A 16,470-nucleotide genomic window follows, 5' to 3' on the forward strand; every position below is an offset into this window, starting at 1 on the left:
ATACTTAGACTAGATACAACGTCACAAGCCTCAGGAATCTGGAGATCAGGGCTTCCTCTATTGGTGAATATTACTCAGACAGACAGTCTAGCCAATGAACAAGCCAACGAAAAAGCCAATGAAGCTAACAGCTGCAAACCTGACTGGGCGCGTTCTTGGCCTCACCCGGCCGTTGTATATACTTTCATGGATCACCACTTGGAGAGAGAGGCATTATGCAGGGCCATGGATCTCTGACATCCTTCTAGCTTTCTCCCATGCACAGATCTGGGCCACACTTGCGGTTTCCCACTCCATGACACTAGGAATGAGTACATTGCTCACTCAAGAGAATTCAGAGCCCCGCCAGACTCGTAAACCCTGTCTTCAGCCCATTTTGACACCTCGTAAATCAGGTCTGGATCCTCCGGGTCAAAGCATGTTGATCTCCTGCGACTCTTGATTCCCGCACGGAGCCATCTGCAGTCGGTCCAGTGCCCGTTGAGAAACATCGACTTAACGCCCCGTACTAGTGCCGGGCGTCCTGAAAATAGGGCCACAGATCCTCAGGCATCGCTAGGATGCTATGAATGCTCTGATGGTCGAGCGAAGCCTTCATGTTTGTTTTTTTGTTTATCTCATCGTCTCCTGTGATGTGAGAGTACCGCTGCACTTTATTCATACTCCTGATTTGTTCAAGAGTATGCCAGGTAACAGAAATGGTTTGTAGCGATGGTAAACTCCTATTACATCGCCGCCGCGTCAATTTCAGTTCAGATTCCTGTGGCATATCGCTTAGTCATGGTGTAGCAAGCTATCAGCACCTTTACTTCGGTCAGGATGAGAGAGCTTCATGACCGATATGGTAGCATGACATATTACATGATGCTTCGAAAGTCCGTGAAAGATAGGATCAGGGACCAATTGATGTTTGATATACCCTTACCTGCTTTCAAAAAGTGAGGCTAGTACACAAAGATGAAATCCTCGTTCTTGAGGTCGGTCATGTCCTGCAGGCCATGGTCTTCCTCGATGGTTCTATGCTGGTGTCTCTGAGGATCCTCCTCCAACTCCACCGCCTTGCTGTCCTGTACGTCCTTGTTGCGCATCATGGACTCGTCCACGATCTGCGTGCTCTTGCCGAGGGCCTCGCGGCGTTTGGCGTGCTGCACATTGAGGTATTTGAGGTAAAGAGGAATAAGGCTGTAGAAAGGACAAACCAATCAGTATAACATTCGGCCAACGGATTTCAGGGCGTGGAGAAAATTGACTTACGCTCCCATAAAGGCTACGAGGATGAACATGACGAGGTTTGAAATCAGGCCGGGGCGGTAGACCGGAGCGTCATCGACGGAGTAAAGCAACGGACCAATGATGTTGCCGGTGCACATGCCAATGAAAACAACAGCCGACGTGGTCTTCTTCTTGGTGTCGCCAGCGGTATTCTGTGCTTGCCAGGTATAGATCAGAGGGGTGATGGCAGCGAGGGTTGAAACCTGGGTTCAGTGTGAGAAGACTGTGGGTGTGTTTAGTTTGAACTGGGAACATCGTACCAAGTAGTATCCGAACAGCAAGACGCCCTTGTGCTGGCGCGGAATGGTGAGCATGAGGATGGTGCCAATGGCGGGAATGACGGCAATCCCAGCTATGACCAGACCCTTCCGCTGCGTCCGCGTGGCGATCCAGCCGCTACCCATGATGGCGACGATCTGGATGACGCCAAAGGGGATGTTGAACAGGATGGTCTGGAAGCTGTTGTACCCGAACGACTTAACAATCAAGTTGCCGAACGTCGAGATACCGCCGCTGGCGATGCTTCACACCCACAAACGCATTGTCAGCATCCGTCCTGGAAAGACTTTGAGATGGGGGGGGGGGGGGGTTACTCACGAGATGGCGACGACAAGGACGAACCAGCACCACGTCTTCAGGTCCATGAAGGTCTCCCAGACGTGATCCCAGCGCCAGATACCGGACTGGATGCCCATCTGGTTAGCCCGGAGTCGCTCGACGGCGATGACCTTTTCTCGTTCCGTGAGGTATTTGGCTGACATGGGCGAGTCAGGCATAAAAACGAGGACGATGATCGAGTATGTCACTGTTAGCAGCCCGCAGAACCTAAATTACGGTGTCAGTCCGCTACACCCACCTCGAGCTAGGTAAGGTAGTTTTCAACATTATTTCGTGACTTACAAGAAAATGATCTGGTACTTGAACAGCTTGTCGCTCTCGATGTGACCAAGGCCGTATGTGAACAGACTGCCGACGATGAAGGTCACGCCGTTCATAGCGTTCCACGAACTGGTCACCAGCGTCTGCTCGCTCCGCCTCCACCACGTCGTCGTCACGGCCAGGCACGACGGCGCGATCATGGCCTCAAAGGTGCCGAGCAGGAAGCGGAGGCCGAGGAGGGCGCCGAAGTTGGTGCAGGCGGTCATGATGGCCAGCGAGGATCCCCACAGGAAGATGGCGGCGGCGATGACCTTGCCATTGGGGAGCTTCACGAGGATGAAGGCGGCGGCGGGCTGCCAGACGAGCTGGGCGATGTAGAGGATGGAGCCGAGCCAGCTGTACTGCCGGCCGTGGAGGTTCGCGTCTTCTTGGAAGCCGAAGATGGACACATAGCTATTGCGATGGTGTGGCGGGGTTAGTTGTGATCAACACAAGATACCGGAGATACTGGAGAGATAACGGCATGGACGCACCTAAGAGAACTCTTGTCGAGTTGCTGGAAGAAATAAGCTCCTAGAATTAAAGGGAGAACGCGGAGGTTGATCCGCTTTAGGACGGCCTTCTCCTCTTCGTAGGTGAAAGTGGTATCCCCGCCTCCATGCGCCGCCAGGAACTGGGCCGCCTTCTCTTGCAACGAGTTTGCGGGCGTTGTCTGTGTTTCCTGGACAGGCTCTATGACATCGGCAGTACGGCCACCGGTCTGGTTCGTTGCCGGGGCTTGGGAGGCCATGCTGGCGTAGTTCGTTCGAGACTAGGGGCGGGAGAGCGTGATATCGATGATGGCAAGCCGTCCTTCCGTGCCAGGCTAGTGGGATCGATGAAGAAAGCTCCTCTTTTGCGGTTAGTTGACAAGAAGCTTGTGCTAGACTATCAGCGTCGTCACACAGAGTGAGCCTGGGCCCGGTTCATCTTATCAACCCAGTGGCCGAAAGACCCATCACATGAGGCCCCTCGACCGAAGAGGAGTCAACCGGCAAATATGGAGCCTCAAGAGCAACGACACTGGTCAGTGAATACACCTGATGCAAATGTTACGTATACGTGGCACGGTTTCCTCTCCCTCGTTGCACCCGGAGATTAAGCACCCTTGGCTCGGGCGGGACGCCGCCACTGGCCGGCTGTTGGCCGTTGCTTGTCGCAAAATACCAAGAGATCAGGATGATATACCCGGCTCTTTGATGAAGCATTTCCATTGGAGGGAAAACTTCAGGCTGTATGCAAGACCGAGACCTCTAGGGTCTCCGTCGAACCAAGTCTCGCCGTTACGCCAAGGATTCGTTGCCGAACGAGTCGCGGAGAGTTTGCCGGGCATTTCCTGGGCCTTTGGAGGGATGATCTACGTGTTGGCGAGCGGGTGGCTGGCATAGCCAAGTTGATTACATTTCATCAACAGGGAGGGGGGAGGGGTCTTCACGCTGGACTGACGTTGCCATTGTTCCCACTTCTTCCCCAAACTCTCTCCGCACTTGTCCACAGACAACCCCGGCATCCCCGGTCGTCGAGGGGCTCCTTTCACCCCTCTCTTTGGCTCAAAAGAGAGTTGTCTTTCCCCTCCCCTCCCCGCAGTGTGGGGACGGGTAATAGTCTGGGAAGAGACTTCTAAGTTGGTGTCTCATTCTGGCTAAACTCGGTTCTTGGGGTAATTCACCCCGAGATATCATCGTAGTGGGGTCGTCTAGAGCAGGAGAAGTCGCGGCGAACGTGAGGTTTGCCGAAATCATGACGCCGTAGCGCGGGAGGGGGAATTCTCTCACTCTCAATAAGCTTGCCGTGCCCAGTTCCGTTCGGAGATTTGGATCTGAAGACCTATTTCGCACTTCTGCAGCCATCCCAAGTCCTCGGGTCATAGAAGTTTAGCCGCGTCGTACGTCGTGGCCCCCAAAAACCTCAACCACACAGCACCGCAAGAATCCATCGTAGACGAAAACATCGCAATGGGTGAGACGGGACAGAAGAAGCGCTATGCCATCGTCGGCACCGGCGGCCGGTCGGGCTTCTTTTACACTGCCATCGCGCAGGACTACAGCAGCACCTCGGTCATCGTCGGCCTCTGCGACACGAACCAGACGCGCATGAACTACGCCAACTCGAGGCTCAAGGAGCTCGGCCACAGCGAAGTCCCGACCTTCCTCGCCGCCGACTTCGACCAGATGATCAAGGAGACGAAGCCGGACGAGGTCATCGTGACGACGATCGACCGCACGCACAACATCTACATCGTCCGCGCCATGGAGCTCGGCTGCAACGTCGTAACCGAGAAGCCCATGACGATCGACGCGCCGCGGTGCCGCGACATCTTCTCGGCGGTCGAGCGGACGGGGCAAAAGGTGCGGGTGACGTTCAACTACCGCTACGCGCCGCACAACACCAAGATCTTTGAGATCATCAAGTCGGGCGCCATCGGCACCGTCACGAGCGTGCACTTCGAGTGGATGCTCAACGAGAACCACGGGGCCGACTACTTCCGGCGCTGGCACCGCGACAAGCGCAACTCGGGCGGCCTCCTCGTGCACAAGTCGACGCACCACTTCGACCTCGTCAACTTCTGGCTGCAGACCCGGCCGCAGACGGTCTACGCGCAGGGGGACCTCAAGTTCTACGGGCGCGAGAACGCCGAGAAGAGGGGCGTGACCAAGTTCTACACGCGCGCGCACGGCAGCGAGGCGGCCAAGGACGACCCTTTTGCGCTGCACCTCGACTCGAACCCGCAGCTCAAGTCCATGTACCTCGACGCCGAGCACGAGGACAGCTACTACCGCGACCAGAGCGTGTTCGGCGACGGCATCAGCATCGAGGACACGATGAACCTGCTGATCCGGTACCGCAACGGCGCCGTCATGACGTACTCGCTGACGGCCTACGCGCCGTGGGAGGGGTTCCGCGTCAACTTCAACGGCACGGGGGGCCGGCTTGAGGTCGAGGTCGTGGAGAAGAGCTACGTCAACTCGGGCGGCAGCCAGGCGCTCGAGGGTGCCATCGAGAAGAGGACGATGCTGCTGCGCCCGCTGTTCGGCCCGCCGCAGGAGATCGACCTGGGCGAGGCCAAGGGCGCCCACGGCGGCGGCGACCTCGTGCTGCTGAGGGACCTGTTCGGGGAGCCCGTCTCGGACGAGTACATGCGCGCCGCCAGCCACATCGACGGCGCGGCCTCCATCCTGACGGGCATCGCGGCCAACAGGTCGCTGGCCACGGGACAGGCGGTCAACGTGGATGACATTCTTGTTGTGCCGGAGAAATGAAGAGGGTTGTGGCGTTTGGTTAGAGATGATGCTACGATGGTAATAATATGAGCATAGATAGGAATAGAAGCAATATGGATTTGACTGTAAGATATGACTGAGCAGAAGGGGATGATGACTGCGTTCTTCCTTAATGATTGTTTGGGGATCTGGTTTCAGCAATAATCTTGCCGTGATATGGGAAATAGATCCGCGCGATTTGGTAGACCCATTTAGTCGCCGCCTCTACTTACCTATCGGAATCCAGCTGGGCATCCAACATTATAAGTAACAGATCTGGCCGTGATCTTTGAGAGCTCTTCGGAAGATCGGGAAGAGTTCGTCACCGTTGCCAGTATCCTCTGGTTGTGTCATTGGCGTAGAAATCGCGACGTACGTGGGTAGACGCCCTTTTGGGTCCGTAAATCCGATAACCCCAACTTAGTTGACCTGTGTCATTCCGATACATTTGACAGGATGGTTATTGCATTTGACCTGTAAGCAGCCGCTGGCGCAGGTCGTTCTTGGGACTAGGTCAGGTATTATGTAATATCATAGGTGATGGAGTGTATTTATGCTATACTGCTTGATTACACAAGGCATGTACATATATAAATATGTATATACATATATATGTATGTAGAAGTAATACATGCTTAGAAGGTTCTAAATCTACCCTGAAAGTAGGGCAAGCTGAACGGCGATTTCCCAGCGAGTTCCCTATGTCATTCCGCCACATTTGACACGTATTGCTCTAGCAGACGTGTATGCTTATCAGGGCTGTCACTGTTACGTCTGACGCATTTCAAAGGATTGGTGGATACACCTAGTACTTCTATGCTATCTTCTGGCAATGGGTGCTCTATGGTAGGCAAGCAGCCCTTTGTCGAAAGTGCAAAAGAGTACGTCAGGACCCCTGTCTTGTTACTCCCTACACTTCCTACGTCCCTTAAGTACTTTTCACCCCCTTTTTGCGTGCGTGATATTTTAGCCCAGTAAATAACTATCTGTCTCGTCAGTTTTACTGCCTGACGCCTTCGCACAGTTGTGATCTGCCTTCTAGCGACGCAAGTCGTCGCGCGCGCCGAACACGATGGACCCAGTATCGGCCTTCAGTCTCGCGGTCAATGTCTTGTCTGTCGTCGACTTCTCCAAGACCTTTCTCGAAATTCTGGGGCAAGTCAAGGATGCTGGTTCCTCGAGCGCCACACGAGATATTATCGACATCAGCAGCAGCTTGAAGGCATCTACCACCAAACTCACGCCGGAATTGTTGGCCGAAGGCGAAAATGAGGGGGCACGTACTCTCTCAGCATTTCTCCCTTGTGACAGAGCTAACACTAGCATCAGGTTTTCAAGAACCTTGTCGAAGAGTGCCAGATCTTGTCAGACGAATTGATACATCTCGCAGAAGACCTTTCTGTGGCGAGTTCGAGTAAGCTCGTATCGAGGGTCAAGGTCACAGCTCGCACGATGTGGAGTCATGGCAAAATTGAGGAAAAGAAAACCCGACTGGAGGCGATTCGCCAACAGCTGTTGTTCGACATTGTTGTCCCCATGGCCGCGAGAGTCAGCACGATCCCCAACATGGCAGCGATGGACACCCAGACCCAGACTCTGCTCACAGAGATCAAGGCAGGGGAAGACGCAAACAGGGCCATGGCAAAACGTCTTCATGCTTTTCAAGAAGAGCACGCTGCTGTGCAGGCTGTGCAGGCCGAGCGGCACGTTGAGATTGTCTCTATTCTGAACGACATGCATGGCTCGAAGCCATGGCCTGCCACGTCCACGACGACAGAGAGCACCCTCAAGCCCAAGCATTTGGTTTTGAAAACCTTGTTCGACTGCCTCTATTTCCGCCAAGAAATTGACCGGTTTCACGACATCAAACCTGCACATAAGGGCACTTTTGAGTGGATTTACGGCGAGCCCCGGCTGGGAGCAAACGGAGCAACGTGGACCAATTTCCACGATTGGTTGCAAAACGATTCCGGTATCTACTGGATTTCAGGAAAGGCTGGATCAGGCAAGTCCACGCTCATGAAATTGGTTAGCACCGATAAGAGGACTCGCCAACCTCTTCTTGATTGGGGCGTCGGTAGCCGGCTCCTGATCCTGTCGTTCTACTTCTGGAATGCGGGTACACCGTTGCAAAAGTCGTTGGAAGGTTTACTCCGATCCATCGTCTCCCAGGCTCTAAAGGGATGCCCCGAGCTTGCCGAAAAATTATTCCCCGATCGTTTCCAACGATGCATTGATGACACTCATTCCCCTACTATGCAAGAGCTGGAGAGAGCGTTTGCTTGCTTGACGGCACCAGGGTTGGCGGACGCCTCGCTTACTCCAATAAAGCTGGTTCTTCTCATTGACGGGCTTGATGAGTTCGACGCTGGTTCGATGAGCCTAACGGAACTTGCGGAACTATTCACAACGGCCGCCCGGTCTACATCCTTCAAGGCTGTGTTATCCAGCCGGCCCGAGAACGCATTTGAAGAAGCATTCATCAGCTGCCCCCGACTAAGACTCCACTTTCTGACCCATGACGACGTCGTCACATACGTGAACGAAAAGCTTAGCCATCGTCCAAGGATGGTTCAGCTTACACTGCAAGCACCCAACGAGGCACAGGCCCTTATTGACGAAATAGTCGAAGCCGCCCAGGGCGTCTTTCTCTGGGTCAGATTAGTTGTCAGGTCTCTGCTGGAAGGCCTCCAGAATCATGACGAGATCGACACATTGACCGAAAGACTCCGCGAACTACCCACCGGCCTCGAGGATTTATTTCGAGTCATGCTTGAAAAAGTTCCTCGTTTATACAGGGGAAGAATGTCTAAAATATTTCAGCTTCTACGGAGCCACTCTGAGATTCTGTCAGGACGCGAATCCGAATTGCTCCTCTCCACCACGACACCACTGACGGCTTTGGGTTTGAAATTCTCACTTCTCCATTCAAAAGAGGTGCTACAAGCCGATGTCCGTCAATTTCCTGTCAAAACGGCGTTGGAGGAGATTCGTTCCATCGAAGCACTTATCAAGATTTCTTGCTCCGGCTTGATTGAACTCGGCGCTCTTGCTGGAGATGGTCACTCTGATTCACTTACGGAGTCTGGGGTTGAAACAGAAGCCACAAATGCCTTATCTCCTATCACGGATGAGTTGACTGACTGGAAAGACTCAAAAGTCGATTTTCTACACCGGTCTGTGAAAGAATACCTGTGGAGAGAAGATGTATGGAGTGGAATTCTCACGGAGGCAGGACACGAAGCTTTTCACGCCCGCATCGCACTACTACAGGGTCTGGTCATGCAGGCAAAAAAATGTCCGCACGAAAAAGAGCTCTATCTCAACTTTTCGCTCTGGGATATGGTGTCACTTGCTCTCGAAATCTCTCGCACTCTTGAAATTGAACTTGGGACAAGTCAACTAGAGATGCTTAACGCTTTCGAAGCAGCGCTTACGACAAGACACGGGCTGGACTGGTGGGATACCTTTTCGGAAAATTACAAAAGACCTGCTGAGTGGCACGACAACTTTTTCGCAATTGCTGTGCGTTACGGCTTGCGCTGCTACGTCCAAGCCAGGCTACAGTCGCCTGGTTGGAAGTCCATTGCCAAACCAGGTCGGCCACTTCTAGATTACGCTTGCAGTCCAGAACCCGCATATCCAGTATGGTTGAGGGGTACAGACATACGGATCGTTGAGGCTCTCTTACAACATGGCGCGGATCCCAACGAAAAGTTCAATGGATTCAGTCCCTGGCAAAACGCATGGTGTACAGTGTGGCACAATGCAGCTGCAACTGCTAAGTTGCTTCCAATTCTCGAGCTTTTGTTAGCCTACGGTGCAAAACCAAACGCCTGGGTCGAGTTTTCATCAAGCATCTCAATCCTCTTTTTGCCAAAGCGTCGCCTGTCTGTTCTTCTAGCAGCCTCAGAAATGCTTACTAAAGAAGACTACTCAGGTAAACCTTTCTTAAACACAATCTCACGACAGATCCTTGGCCAAATTATTAAAGAGCTTAAGAAAAAAGGTGCAAAGGTTATAGAGTGGAGAGAGATAGACGGGGTCTTTGTACGTCAACACTCTAGTAGGAAGATCGATCAGTGGAGAAGTCTAGGGAAAAAGGCAAAGTGTGTACTACTCTAATAGACATCCTGTCTCTATGATAAGAGTCCAGAGATCTCTGGTGCTCTCCCTGAGCTGCCATCAAGAGTAATCAAGCTTTTTGTTAATAAAAAAGCACACTAGGGCATCAGCATATTCAAATGTGCAGGATTGCAGCACAAACCGGACATAGAACAGAAAAGCTAGAGAGAATCAAGTGATAGATTGGTATAAATTATGCTACAGTTAGATATTTAACAGTAGTGTTTTCTGCAAATAGGCAGGCAAGGCTAGCATTTGTTAAATGTGGCAGAGTAACACAGGGAATTCCCTAAGGAAATTCTGTTTACCCTATTTTCAGAGGATATTAGGCTGATTGAAGTGTTGAGAGCAGCTTCTTCTACTAAATCATCATTGCTGGCGGAGCCGTGGGCTGGTGATATGCACTGACAGATTTCTTCATCGCCTTCGTCCTCGCTGAAGGGCTCATGCCCTTCATAGTTAGCGAGGACGATACCGTAGGCAGTTGATAATGTATCTTAGACGTGATGATCTGCTTTTGTAGCGTTCGTACGCTTGCCTTAGTTTCTTCATCGTGTGCTTTTTCGACAAGCAACCAGTCTTCTTGCAGACGTAACAGTTGCAGTCGGGTGGGAAATTGCGAAAGGGTGAGCCGTCTCATGGTGGACCACTTCTGCCTCGGCCGCGGTTATTGCCAGGGCGATTGTCTCTGGCGCAGCTGTGATACCTACGATCAACATAGTTTTGCTCAGATGATTCGGCGACATACCGTTGACTTTGATTTATCCGCATGGCGGTGCTGGTGCCCTACAAGAGTTGGTGGTAGACCCCTTCCAATGTCGGGGCTGGATTGTAGAGTCAGAGGGTGCGCTTTAGGATTCCGGAGCAGGCAGCTCCGAAGGACTTCGTCAAATTGGTACGTTTCATGCAGCGCTCGCAGCATCTTCAAGGAGGTATCGCGGTGGTGGCTCTTCAATTCGATCCTCCAACCTTTCCCGTTTGAGCCCCGTGGATTGGGTAGTCGAACTACGGCAGGGTCCTGACCGCAACCAGATTCGGATTGAGTGTTGTGATATTGACTCTATCAGCATGATTCGGTGGCAAGAGCCTATGGTTCTCGTGGACTTGTGAATGCATCTATCTGGCTCTCGCTAACTGTCGCCTTGAGCTCAGGTATGTCAGGCTCAGACTTCAGTGTCTCCAGTTGAGGTTCTATTTCTATACGATATAACTGTACCTGATTTAGGAAACAATATGTTTTCATTTTCTTACCACATAATGCTAGATTATATCTAGACTTATTCTTTGAGTATATGAACTGATTGTTCACTTTGGAAGTAATTGTGTATGAAAGGACCTCTACGTAAAAGCAGACTTTCTTAAGTAAGTATTTAGCAAGAGCCGAGAGTTTGCATTTACTTGGTAGGTTACGCTATCGTATCTCAGGCATCTGGATGCTTTATGAATCCGTTCGGAGGGCAAATAGATTCCATCTTTCGTTTATGCATTTTCGGTTCGGAGATCAAACATTACCATAAAGAAACAAGGACGCTACAGCTAGTGTATCTTGCCCGCGAACTCCTGCTATCGATCATCAAGACCAGATGCTTTCCCAAACGGAGAAACCAAACAAACCAAAAAACCTCCCGTTTCGTCTAATCATGATGAGAACCACCGCCACGGGTTTGCCGAGTCTCCAGCACCGGGTCAAACTAAGCCTTGATAACCCCCGCTTTACCGCGTGTTCTCGACGATGAACGACGACGCCATGGCGATGTACTGCTGGTTCTGGAAGTAACCAAGGTGGACCGTCAGGTTCTGGCCCGAGGCGCAGAAGAGATCCGACTCGTCACAAAAGGACGCGAACCTGCTAGTGAGGCCCTGGCATTGCGAGAAATCCTGGCGGGGGAAGATCTACGAGGTGTTCAGCCGTCTATCACCATCAAAAGAGTGCTCATAAGACCTACGCCGTTCTTCTTGCTGGTGCCTCTGACAAAGGGCTGGGCTGCGACGAACGTCGGGTCGCCAAAGAGAACAACGGCGGCGACTACATCGTCTGGGTCAGCAGGTCATCCACTGTTTAAAGATTCCAGAGGGCGACTCACTCTTGCTACCGACCATTGGGGCCTGCGCCACTGTGGTATTGAAGTTGGGACCATCCGACGTGCCACAGAGGGTGTCAAGCGATACCTGCGCGCCCTGCGATATTTCACCGCGTCAGTTTGGTTGCAAGATTTCCTCGACGTGTGGCTGCCTACCTGAGAATATCCCATCAACACCAGTTTCGTCCCAGGGCATTGCTGCGCCTGTTGGTTCAGGAGCGCCGTCATGTTGGTCACGCCAGCCGCTACTGAGGGAGGGTACGGGTCGAGCTGGGCCGGGTACTCGAGCGGCGTCACGATGGACCCGGGGATCTGGGTCGACGCGTTTTTCGCAATGTTTCCCAGCAGCCCGACCCCTTGCGCCTCGAGGCTACCACGGGCGAGGATGATGTTGACAGTCGAGCATGGCTGCTGGCCCTGAGCGAAGGCCGCCAGAGGGACGAGAGCGGCGAGTGCCGAGAGGCTGAAGTGGTGATGCATATTGATCTGCTTGCGGGGGTAATCACGATAGGAGGAACTTTTGAAAGACGTCTGTGTAGTGGAGATGGAAGTCAAGATAAATCAAAACACTTAGAGGAAAGGAGGGAAACAAGGCGAGAAAAAAGGTTGGGCTGGCCTGATCTTTCGAGTTTGTTTTCGTGTGTGCTTAGGAGGGGTTGCCGCTCTTCTTGTAGTGACCGACCATCCAGAGCCTGGGATGATATTGCATTGGAGAAAGCCGCGGCAACTGTCGTTCATGTGGCTTGTCCGAGAATGCGAGCCGTATGCGAGCCGCATATGCAAGGAGCGGTGCCAGACAGCCTCTTTTTTTACCTCCTTTACAAACCAGATATCACACAGACATCAAGATGAGAGACCAGGACCCCGCTGCTTGTGGTTTTGGGCTCTCGAACCATCTCTCCAACATGTTTGGCTGAGACTTGGCCTGCATGACAGCTTGGGCCGAGGTACGATCCTTGGGCCTTGTCCCTCAGCGCGACACGACCCCGAGTTGGCATTCCAGCCTTTCCAGATACGGTAATGTATGAGAACATGGGCCTCGGGAGGGGGCATACTGTGTGTAAGGGGGGGATGGTGATGGCTGAGGGGGAGGGGGCCAGTGCCACGACGCCGCAGAAGCGGAAACAGTCGACGAGATGGGATGAAACTAAACTCGGGGGAGTCTTTCTCCCGGCTCACAGCCACACGAACCCTTTATTTACAAATACCTGAACCATTTTGGACCCGACTATCAGCCAATGAATGACCTTTCGGCCTCTATCTGTAGACATGAAATCCCTTCGCTACTAGTAGACATCGGAAGACGCCCAGACCCTCCTCCCATCGAACCAGGTGGCCTTGATCTCGCCCTTCAAGAGACCCTGCGGCGTCCAGTCCATCTCGGCCACGACAAAGTCCGCGCGCTTGCCGGCCTGCAGGGACCCGACGCGGTCTTCAGCGAACACGCTCTTAGCCGTTCCGAATGCGGCGGCCGTCAGTGCCTCGCACACGCCCAGCCTGAAGTGCTCGTTGACCACGACGTCGTAGGTGGGCTCCCTCGCCGACCGCCGTGTCGTCGCCACGTAGGCGTTCTGCAGGGGCGCCCAGGGTGCCGTCGGGCTGTCGCTGCCGAGGGCCAGGAGCGCGCCGTGGTCGGCGAATTCGCGGTAGGCGAAGGCGCGCTCGCAGCGGTGCGCGCCGAGGAGCCGCGGCCAGGCGCGCAGGATGGCCGGGTCCGCGTGGACGGGCTGGACCGAGGCCGTCAGGCCCAGCTCGCCGAGGTGCTTGGCGTCCTCGGGCGACGCCATCTCGATGTGCTCGAGGCGGTGGCGGCGGCCGGGCGTGGCATTGTCCGCAAGGGCATTCACGGCGTTCTTGATGGCCGCGTCGCCGATGGCGTGCAGCGCGATCTGCAGGCCGGCCGCGTCGGCCCTCCGCACAACGGGACCGAGCTGCTCGGGGGTCCAGAAGGGGGGCGGCGAGCCGGCCTCGGCGTAGGGCTCCGACAGGTGGGCTGTGCAGGCGTCGATGATGCCGTCGGTGATAATCTTGATGCCCGTGATGCGTAGGTCGGGCGAAGTCGTCTTGTTCAGCTCCGTGTGCAGCTCGATGGCGCGGTCGACCTGCCGGAGGCGCTCCTCTTCGGACTCGGACGGTCGGATGAGCCAGTAGGCGTGGATACGCATGGGCAGGTCGGGTTCCTCGGCGCGCAGCGAGCAGACGGCGTCCCAGGCCGGCTCGTCCATGGCCATCTCGATCAGCCCCGTGTACCCGGACGCGTTGTACGTCTCGACGGCGGCCCTGATGGCGTCCATGCGGTCTCTCTTGGGCGCCACCTGGGCCAGATGGGGCCACACGATGGTAAGCACTGCGGCTTCACTGAGCAGGCCCGTGGGCTTGCCGTCGGCGTCACGGTGGATCTTGCCGCCGGACGGGTCGGGCGTGTGCTCGATGCCGAGCTCGGTGATGCCGGCTGTGTTGCACCAGGTTGAGTGAAGGTCCTTTGTGTCGATGAAGATGGGCCGCGGGTCGATGTCGTCAAGCATGGTCTTGTCGACACCGTCGGGGGTCATGGAGTGCATCCACAGCTTGCACATGATGCGCGGGACGTCCGGGTTCGCCGCGGCGTATTGCTTGATGGCGGCGCGGATGTCCTCAAGGGACGCGCAGTGCTCGAGACTCAGCTTGCGCAGCGACTGGCCGAGGAGCAGCAGATGGACATGTCCGTCGATGAAGCCCGGCAGGACCGTCCGGCCCTGCAGGTCGTGTGTCGTGACGTGCCGCGGCCCTGATGATGACGACGATGATGATGAGTGCTTGGCCTGGAGGTCTTCCGCGGTGCCGATTTCCTGGATGATGCCGTCGGCGACAAACATGGCCTCAGCAAAAGACGGTTGCGTCTCGAGGCCGGTGTCGGCGTTGTGGAGAAAGATGCGCCCGTTGACGAAGAGGTCGCCAGCGCCGGCCGCGGCCGTGGTGACCTGTGCTGCCATGGTTCTCTTTGATCTGTATCGTGGTAATTAGGAGGGGAAGGGGGAAGGCAGAGGGAGATGAAGGGAAAAAGAGAAATAGAAAGAGAGAGAGAAGCTGCTAGAGGGGGTTATGAGACGTGTCGTTCTTGACTCGGGGTGGTGGTGTGAGGGATAAGACCTCTCTCGGCCCTGGACTTTGGCCAGAGCGCGCGATGCGCATCGCGGGGTTCGCATGGTGGGGTGAGCTGTCACTGCCACGGTAACTGCACCACCACCCACTCCAAGGGTACGTACCTCTCATGGTGTAGATAGCTCGTCGGGATCTGATAAGATCTGCCCGTATCGGTTCCGTCCCGGTGTGGGGCAGTGTTCTCGGTGCTGTCGGTGAAGCTCCTTCCCTGTTGAGCTTCTCTGGCTTTCGCGACAGCGGGTTCCTGGTTCTGCTCCTGCTGATGATGGCCTTTCCCTCTCAGCCTTTCGGAGGTTCCAGGTGTTTTTCGTTTTAGTCCGTCAACTGAAACATAAAGACCCCAAGATACGAGCTTCGCAGTTCTTTTAGAAACAGATCAGCTTGTTTCTTCTCATTCCAATCTTTCAGTTTCCCACCGATTATCTTCCCACTGCACCCGTCCTTGTCCTCAACTCTCGACACGCCGTGCACCTTCTTGACAAGACAGGGGACGGTCTACTACGACATTCTCCAGACTACCGACTACCCACCGCCATTGAACACTGTGGTTTCCACTCTCATCGCCCTTTCCTAAATTCTCTGCTGGTCTTGTCGCATAGTATCCACGGGAAAGAAGCCCCGAGATCTTTCCCACTATCGATTAAACCAAGCCTTCTCTGCCTCTTCCTCTCTCTACTTTTGTCTCTTCTTATTTTCTTCAACAGTCTCGTCTCTTTCTATTTTCTTAACCACAAACTCACACTGCAATACGCACTACAGGCACAAGTACTCGGTCACCCCAGTTCTTTTCGTTCCATTTGCTCTTCATCCCTAATTTCTACCGCAACTTTGTCACATCAACCCACGGCAAACCTCAGGCAATTAGACCTACTCGCCATCTGCAACTCCTTTTTCCCCTTCAGAAATTGTCCACTCTAGCCCATCATTGGCTTTTCCCACTACAGCGCCTGCCTGATCACAAGTAAGGCAGTACCTGCCCTACCTACACCTGTCCTACTTGCTCTGTTCATATTTTTCTTTCCTCTCTCACCGCTTGCTTGGAATATTTCTTCTTGACATTTATTCCCATCAATCACTTTCAAAGCTTTTCGTTTTGACTTGAGAACTTGGCTAATCAACGCCCTGTGCCAAGGTTTATCTGCAGACCGCGTCGATACTCGCATTACTTTCGCCGCCTTAGCGCAACGCAACGCAATCAGCGCACCTCATTCACTTCAAGCCCGAAAATGGTTTGCACCACAGATAATCTGCGTTGGCCCAAGAGAGAGCCGGATGATGAGGCCCAGTCAGCTTCTTCCGATGATGAGTCAACTGCTGCCTCGCCTCCCTGGCACATGGCATTCTCGTACCGCCACAAGATGGGGCATGTGAAGGACCCTGAGACTTGGGAAAAGTTCACCCAGCAGGTCCTGCCAATTCTGGATGAACTCAAGCCGGACTGCGAGAGAATTGCCGCGTCCCGAAAGCTGCAGCCCGCGGTAAGAAAAGCCGCATCTCACTGGTTGCAACAGATCCGCGACCTCCGTGGACGAGCCGAGCATTCCAAACAGACTATCGTTGGTATTCTTGGGAACACTGGTGACGGCAAGAGCTCCATCATCAATGCTCTACTGGATGAAGAGAAGTAGAACACCCCTTCCGGTTCTCTGTCCATAGATCATGTTCAGCTGATG

At 54.0% G+C, this 16,470-nt stretch overlaps 6 protein-coding genes across 6 annotated transcripts; 3 read left to right on the top strand and 3 right to left on the bottom strand.

Annotated features, from left to right (window-relative positions):
* Positions 1 to 732: 732 nt before the first annotated feature.
* On the bottom strand, positions 733 to 3,570 carry CDEST_01511 (Putative major facilitator superfamily, MFS transporter superfamily). The gene is made up of 6 exons (XM_062917670.1): positions 2,685 to 3,570; positions 2,173 to 2,604; positions 1,870 to 2,097; positions 1,533 to 1,794; positions 1,255 to 1,475; positions 733 to 1,182 (listed from the first exon to the last, which is right to left on the bottom strand). The coding sequence occupies exons 1-6, from the start codon at positions 2,939 to 2,941 to the stop codon at positions 945 to 947; spliced, it is 1,638 nt and encodes a 545-aa protein (XP_062773721.1). The 5' UTR covers positions 2,942 to 3,570; the 3' UTR covers positions 733 to 944.
* Positions 3,571 to 4,042: 472 nt separating this feature from the next.
* CDEST_01512 (Putative gfo/Idh/MocA-like oxidoreductase, NAD(P)-binding domain superfamily) lies at positions 4,043 to 5,450 on the top strand (the record flags this gene model as incomplete). Its single annotated transcript, XM_062917671.1, has 1 exon — positions 4,043 to 5,450. The coding sequence occupies exon 1, from the start codon at positions 4,146 to 4,148 to the stop codon at positions 5,448 to 5,450; it is 1,305 nt and encodes a 434-aa protein (XP_062773722.1). The 5' UTR covers positions 4,043 to 4,145.
* Positions 5,451 to 6,522: 1,072 nt separating this feature from the next.
* Positions 6,523 to 9,105, top strand: CDEST_01513 (Putative NACHT nucleoside triphosphatase, P-loop containing nucleoside triphosphate hydrolase; the record flags this gene model as incomplete). The annotated part of the gene is made up of 3 exons (XM_062917672.1): positions 6,523 to 6,730; positions 6,802 to 9,048; positions 9,077 to 9,105. 3 exons carry the CDS (start codon positions 6,523 to 6,525, stop codon positions 9,103 to 9,105), a joined length of 2,484 nt encoding a protein of 827 aa, XP_062773723.1.
* A 1,901-nt stretch (positions 9,106 to 11,006) lies between these two features.
* Positions 11,007 to 12,136, bottom strand: CDEST_01514 (Putative cutinase/acetylxylan esterase, alpha/Beta hydrolase; the record flags this gene model as incomplete). The annotated part of the gene is made up of 4 exons (XM_062917673.1): positions 11,007 to 11,468; positions 11,522 to 11,601; positions 11,660 to 11,753; positions 11,813 to 12,136. 4 exons carry the CDS (start codon positions 12,134 to 12,136, stop codon positions 11,289 to 11,291), a joined length of 678 nt encoding a protein of 225 aa, XP_062773724.1. The 3' UTR covers positions 11,007 to 11,288.
* Positions 12,137 to 12,741: 605 nt separating this feature from the next.
* On the bottom strand, positions 12,742 to 14,763 carry CDEST_01515 (Putative metal-dependent hydrolase, composite domain superfamily, amidohydrolase 3). The gene has a single exon (XM_062917674.1). It carries the CDS (start codon positions 14,626 to 14,628, stop codon positions 12,943 to 12,945), a length of 1,686 nt encoding a protein of 561 aa, XP_062773725.1. The 5' UTR covers positions 14,629 to 14,763; the 3' UTR covers positions 12,742 to 12,942.
* A 1,260-nt stretch (positions 14,764 to 16,023) lies between these two features.
* CDEST_01516 (Putative P-loop containing nucleoside triphosphate hydrolase) lies at positions 16,024 to 16,425 on the top strand (the record flags this gene model as incomplete). Its single annotated transcript, XM_062917675.1, has 1 exon — positions 16,024 to 16,425. The coding sequence occupies one exon, from the start codon at positions 16,024 to 16,026 to the stop codon at positions 16,423 to 16,425; it is 402 nt and encodes a 133-aa protein (XP_062773726.1).
* Between the last annotated feature and the right edge of the window lie 45 nt (positions 16,426 to 16,470).

Source organism: Colletotrichum destructivum, chromosome 1 (assembly GCF_034447905.1).
Source record: "Colletotrichum destructivum chromosome 1, complete sequence".
In the NCBI taxonomy this organism is placed as follows: Eukaryota; Fungi; Ascomycota; class Sordariomycetes; order Glomerellales; family Glomerellaceae; genus Colletotrichum; species Colletotrichum destructivum.

Bases quoted from the DNA above. Each gene is read 5' to 3' on its own strand.
- CDEST_01515 (XM_062917674.1), bottom strand. From the start codon at position 14,628: ATGGCAGCACAGGTCACCACGGCCGCGGCCGGCGCTGGCGACCTCTTC.
- CDEST_01511 (XM_062917670.1), bottom strand. From the start codon at position 2,941: ATGGCCTCCCAAGCCCCGGCAACGAACCAGACCGGTGGCCGTACTGCC. The intron at 2,098-2,172 runs GTAAGTCACGAA...ACCGTAATTTAG, and splicing joins AAGTACCAGATCATTTTCTT to GTTCTGCGGGCTGCTAACAG. The intron at 1,795-1,869 runs GTGAGTAACCCC...GTGGGTGTGAAG, and splicing joins GTCCTTGTCGTCGCCATCTC to CATCGCCAGCGGCGGTATCT.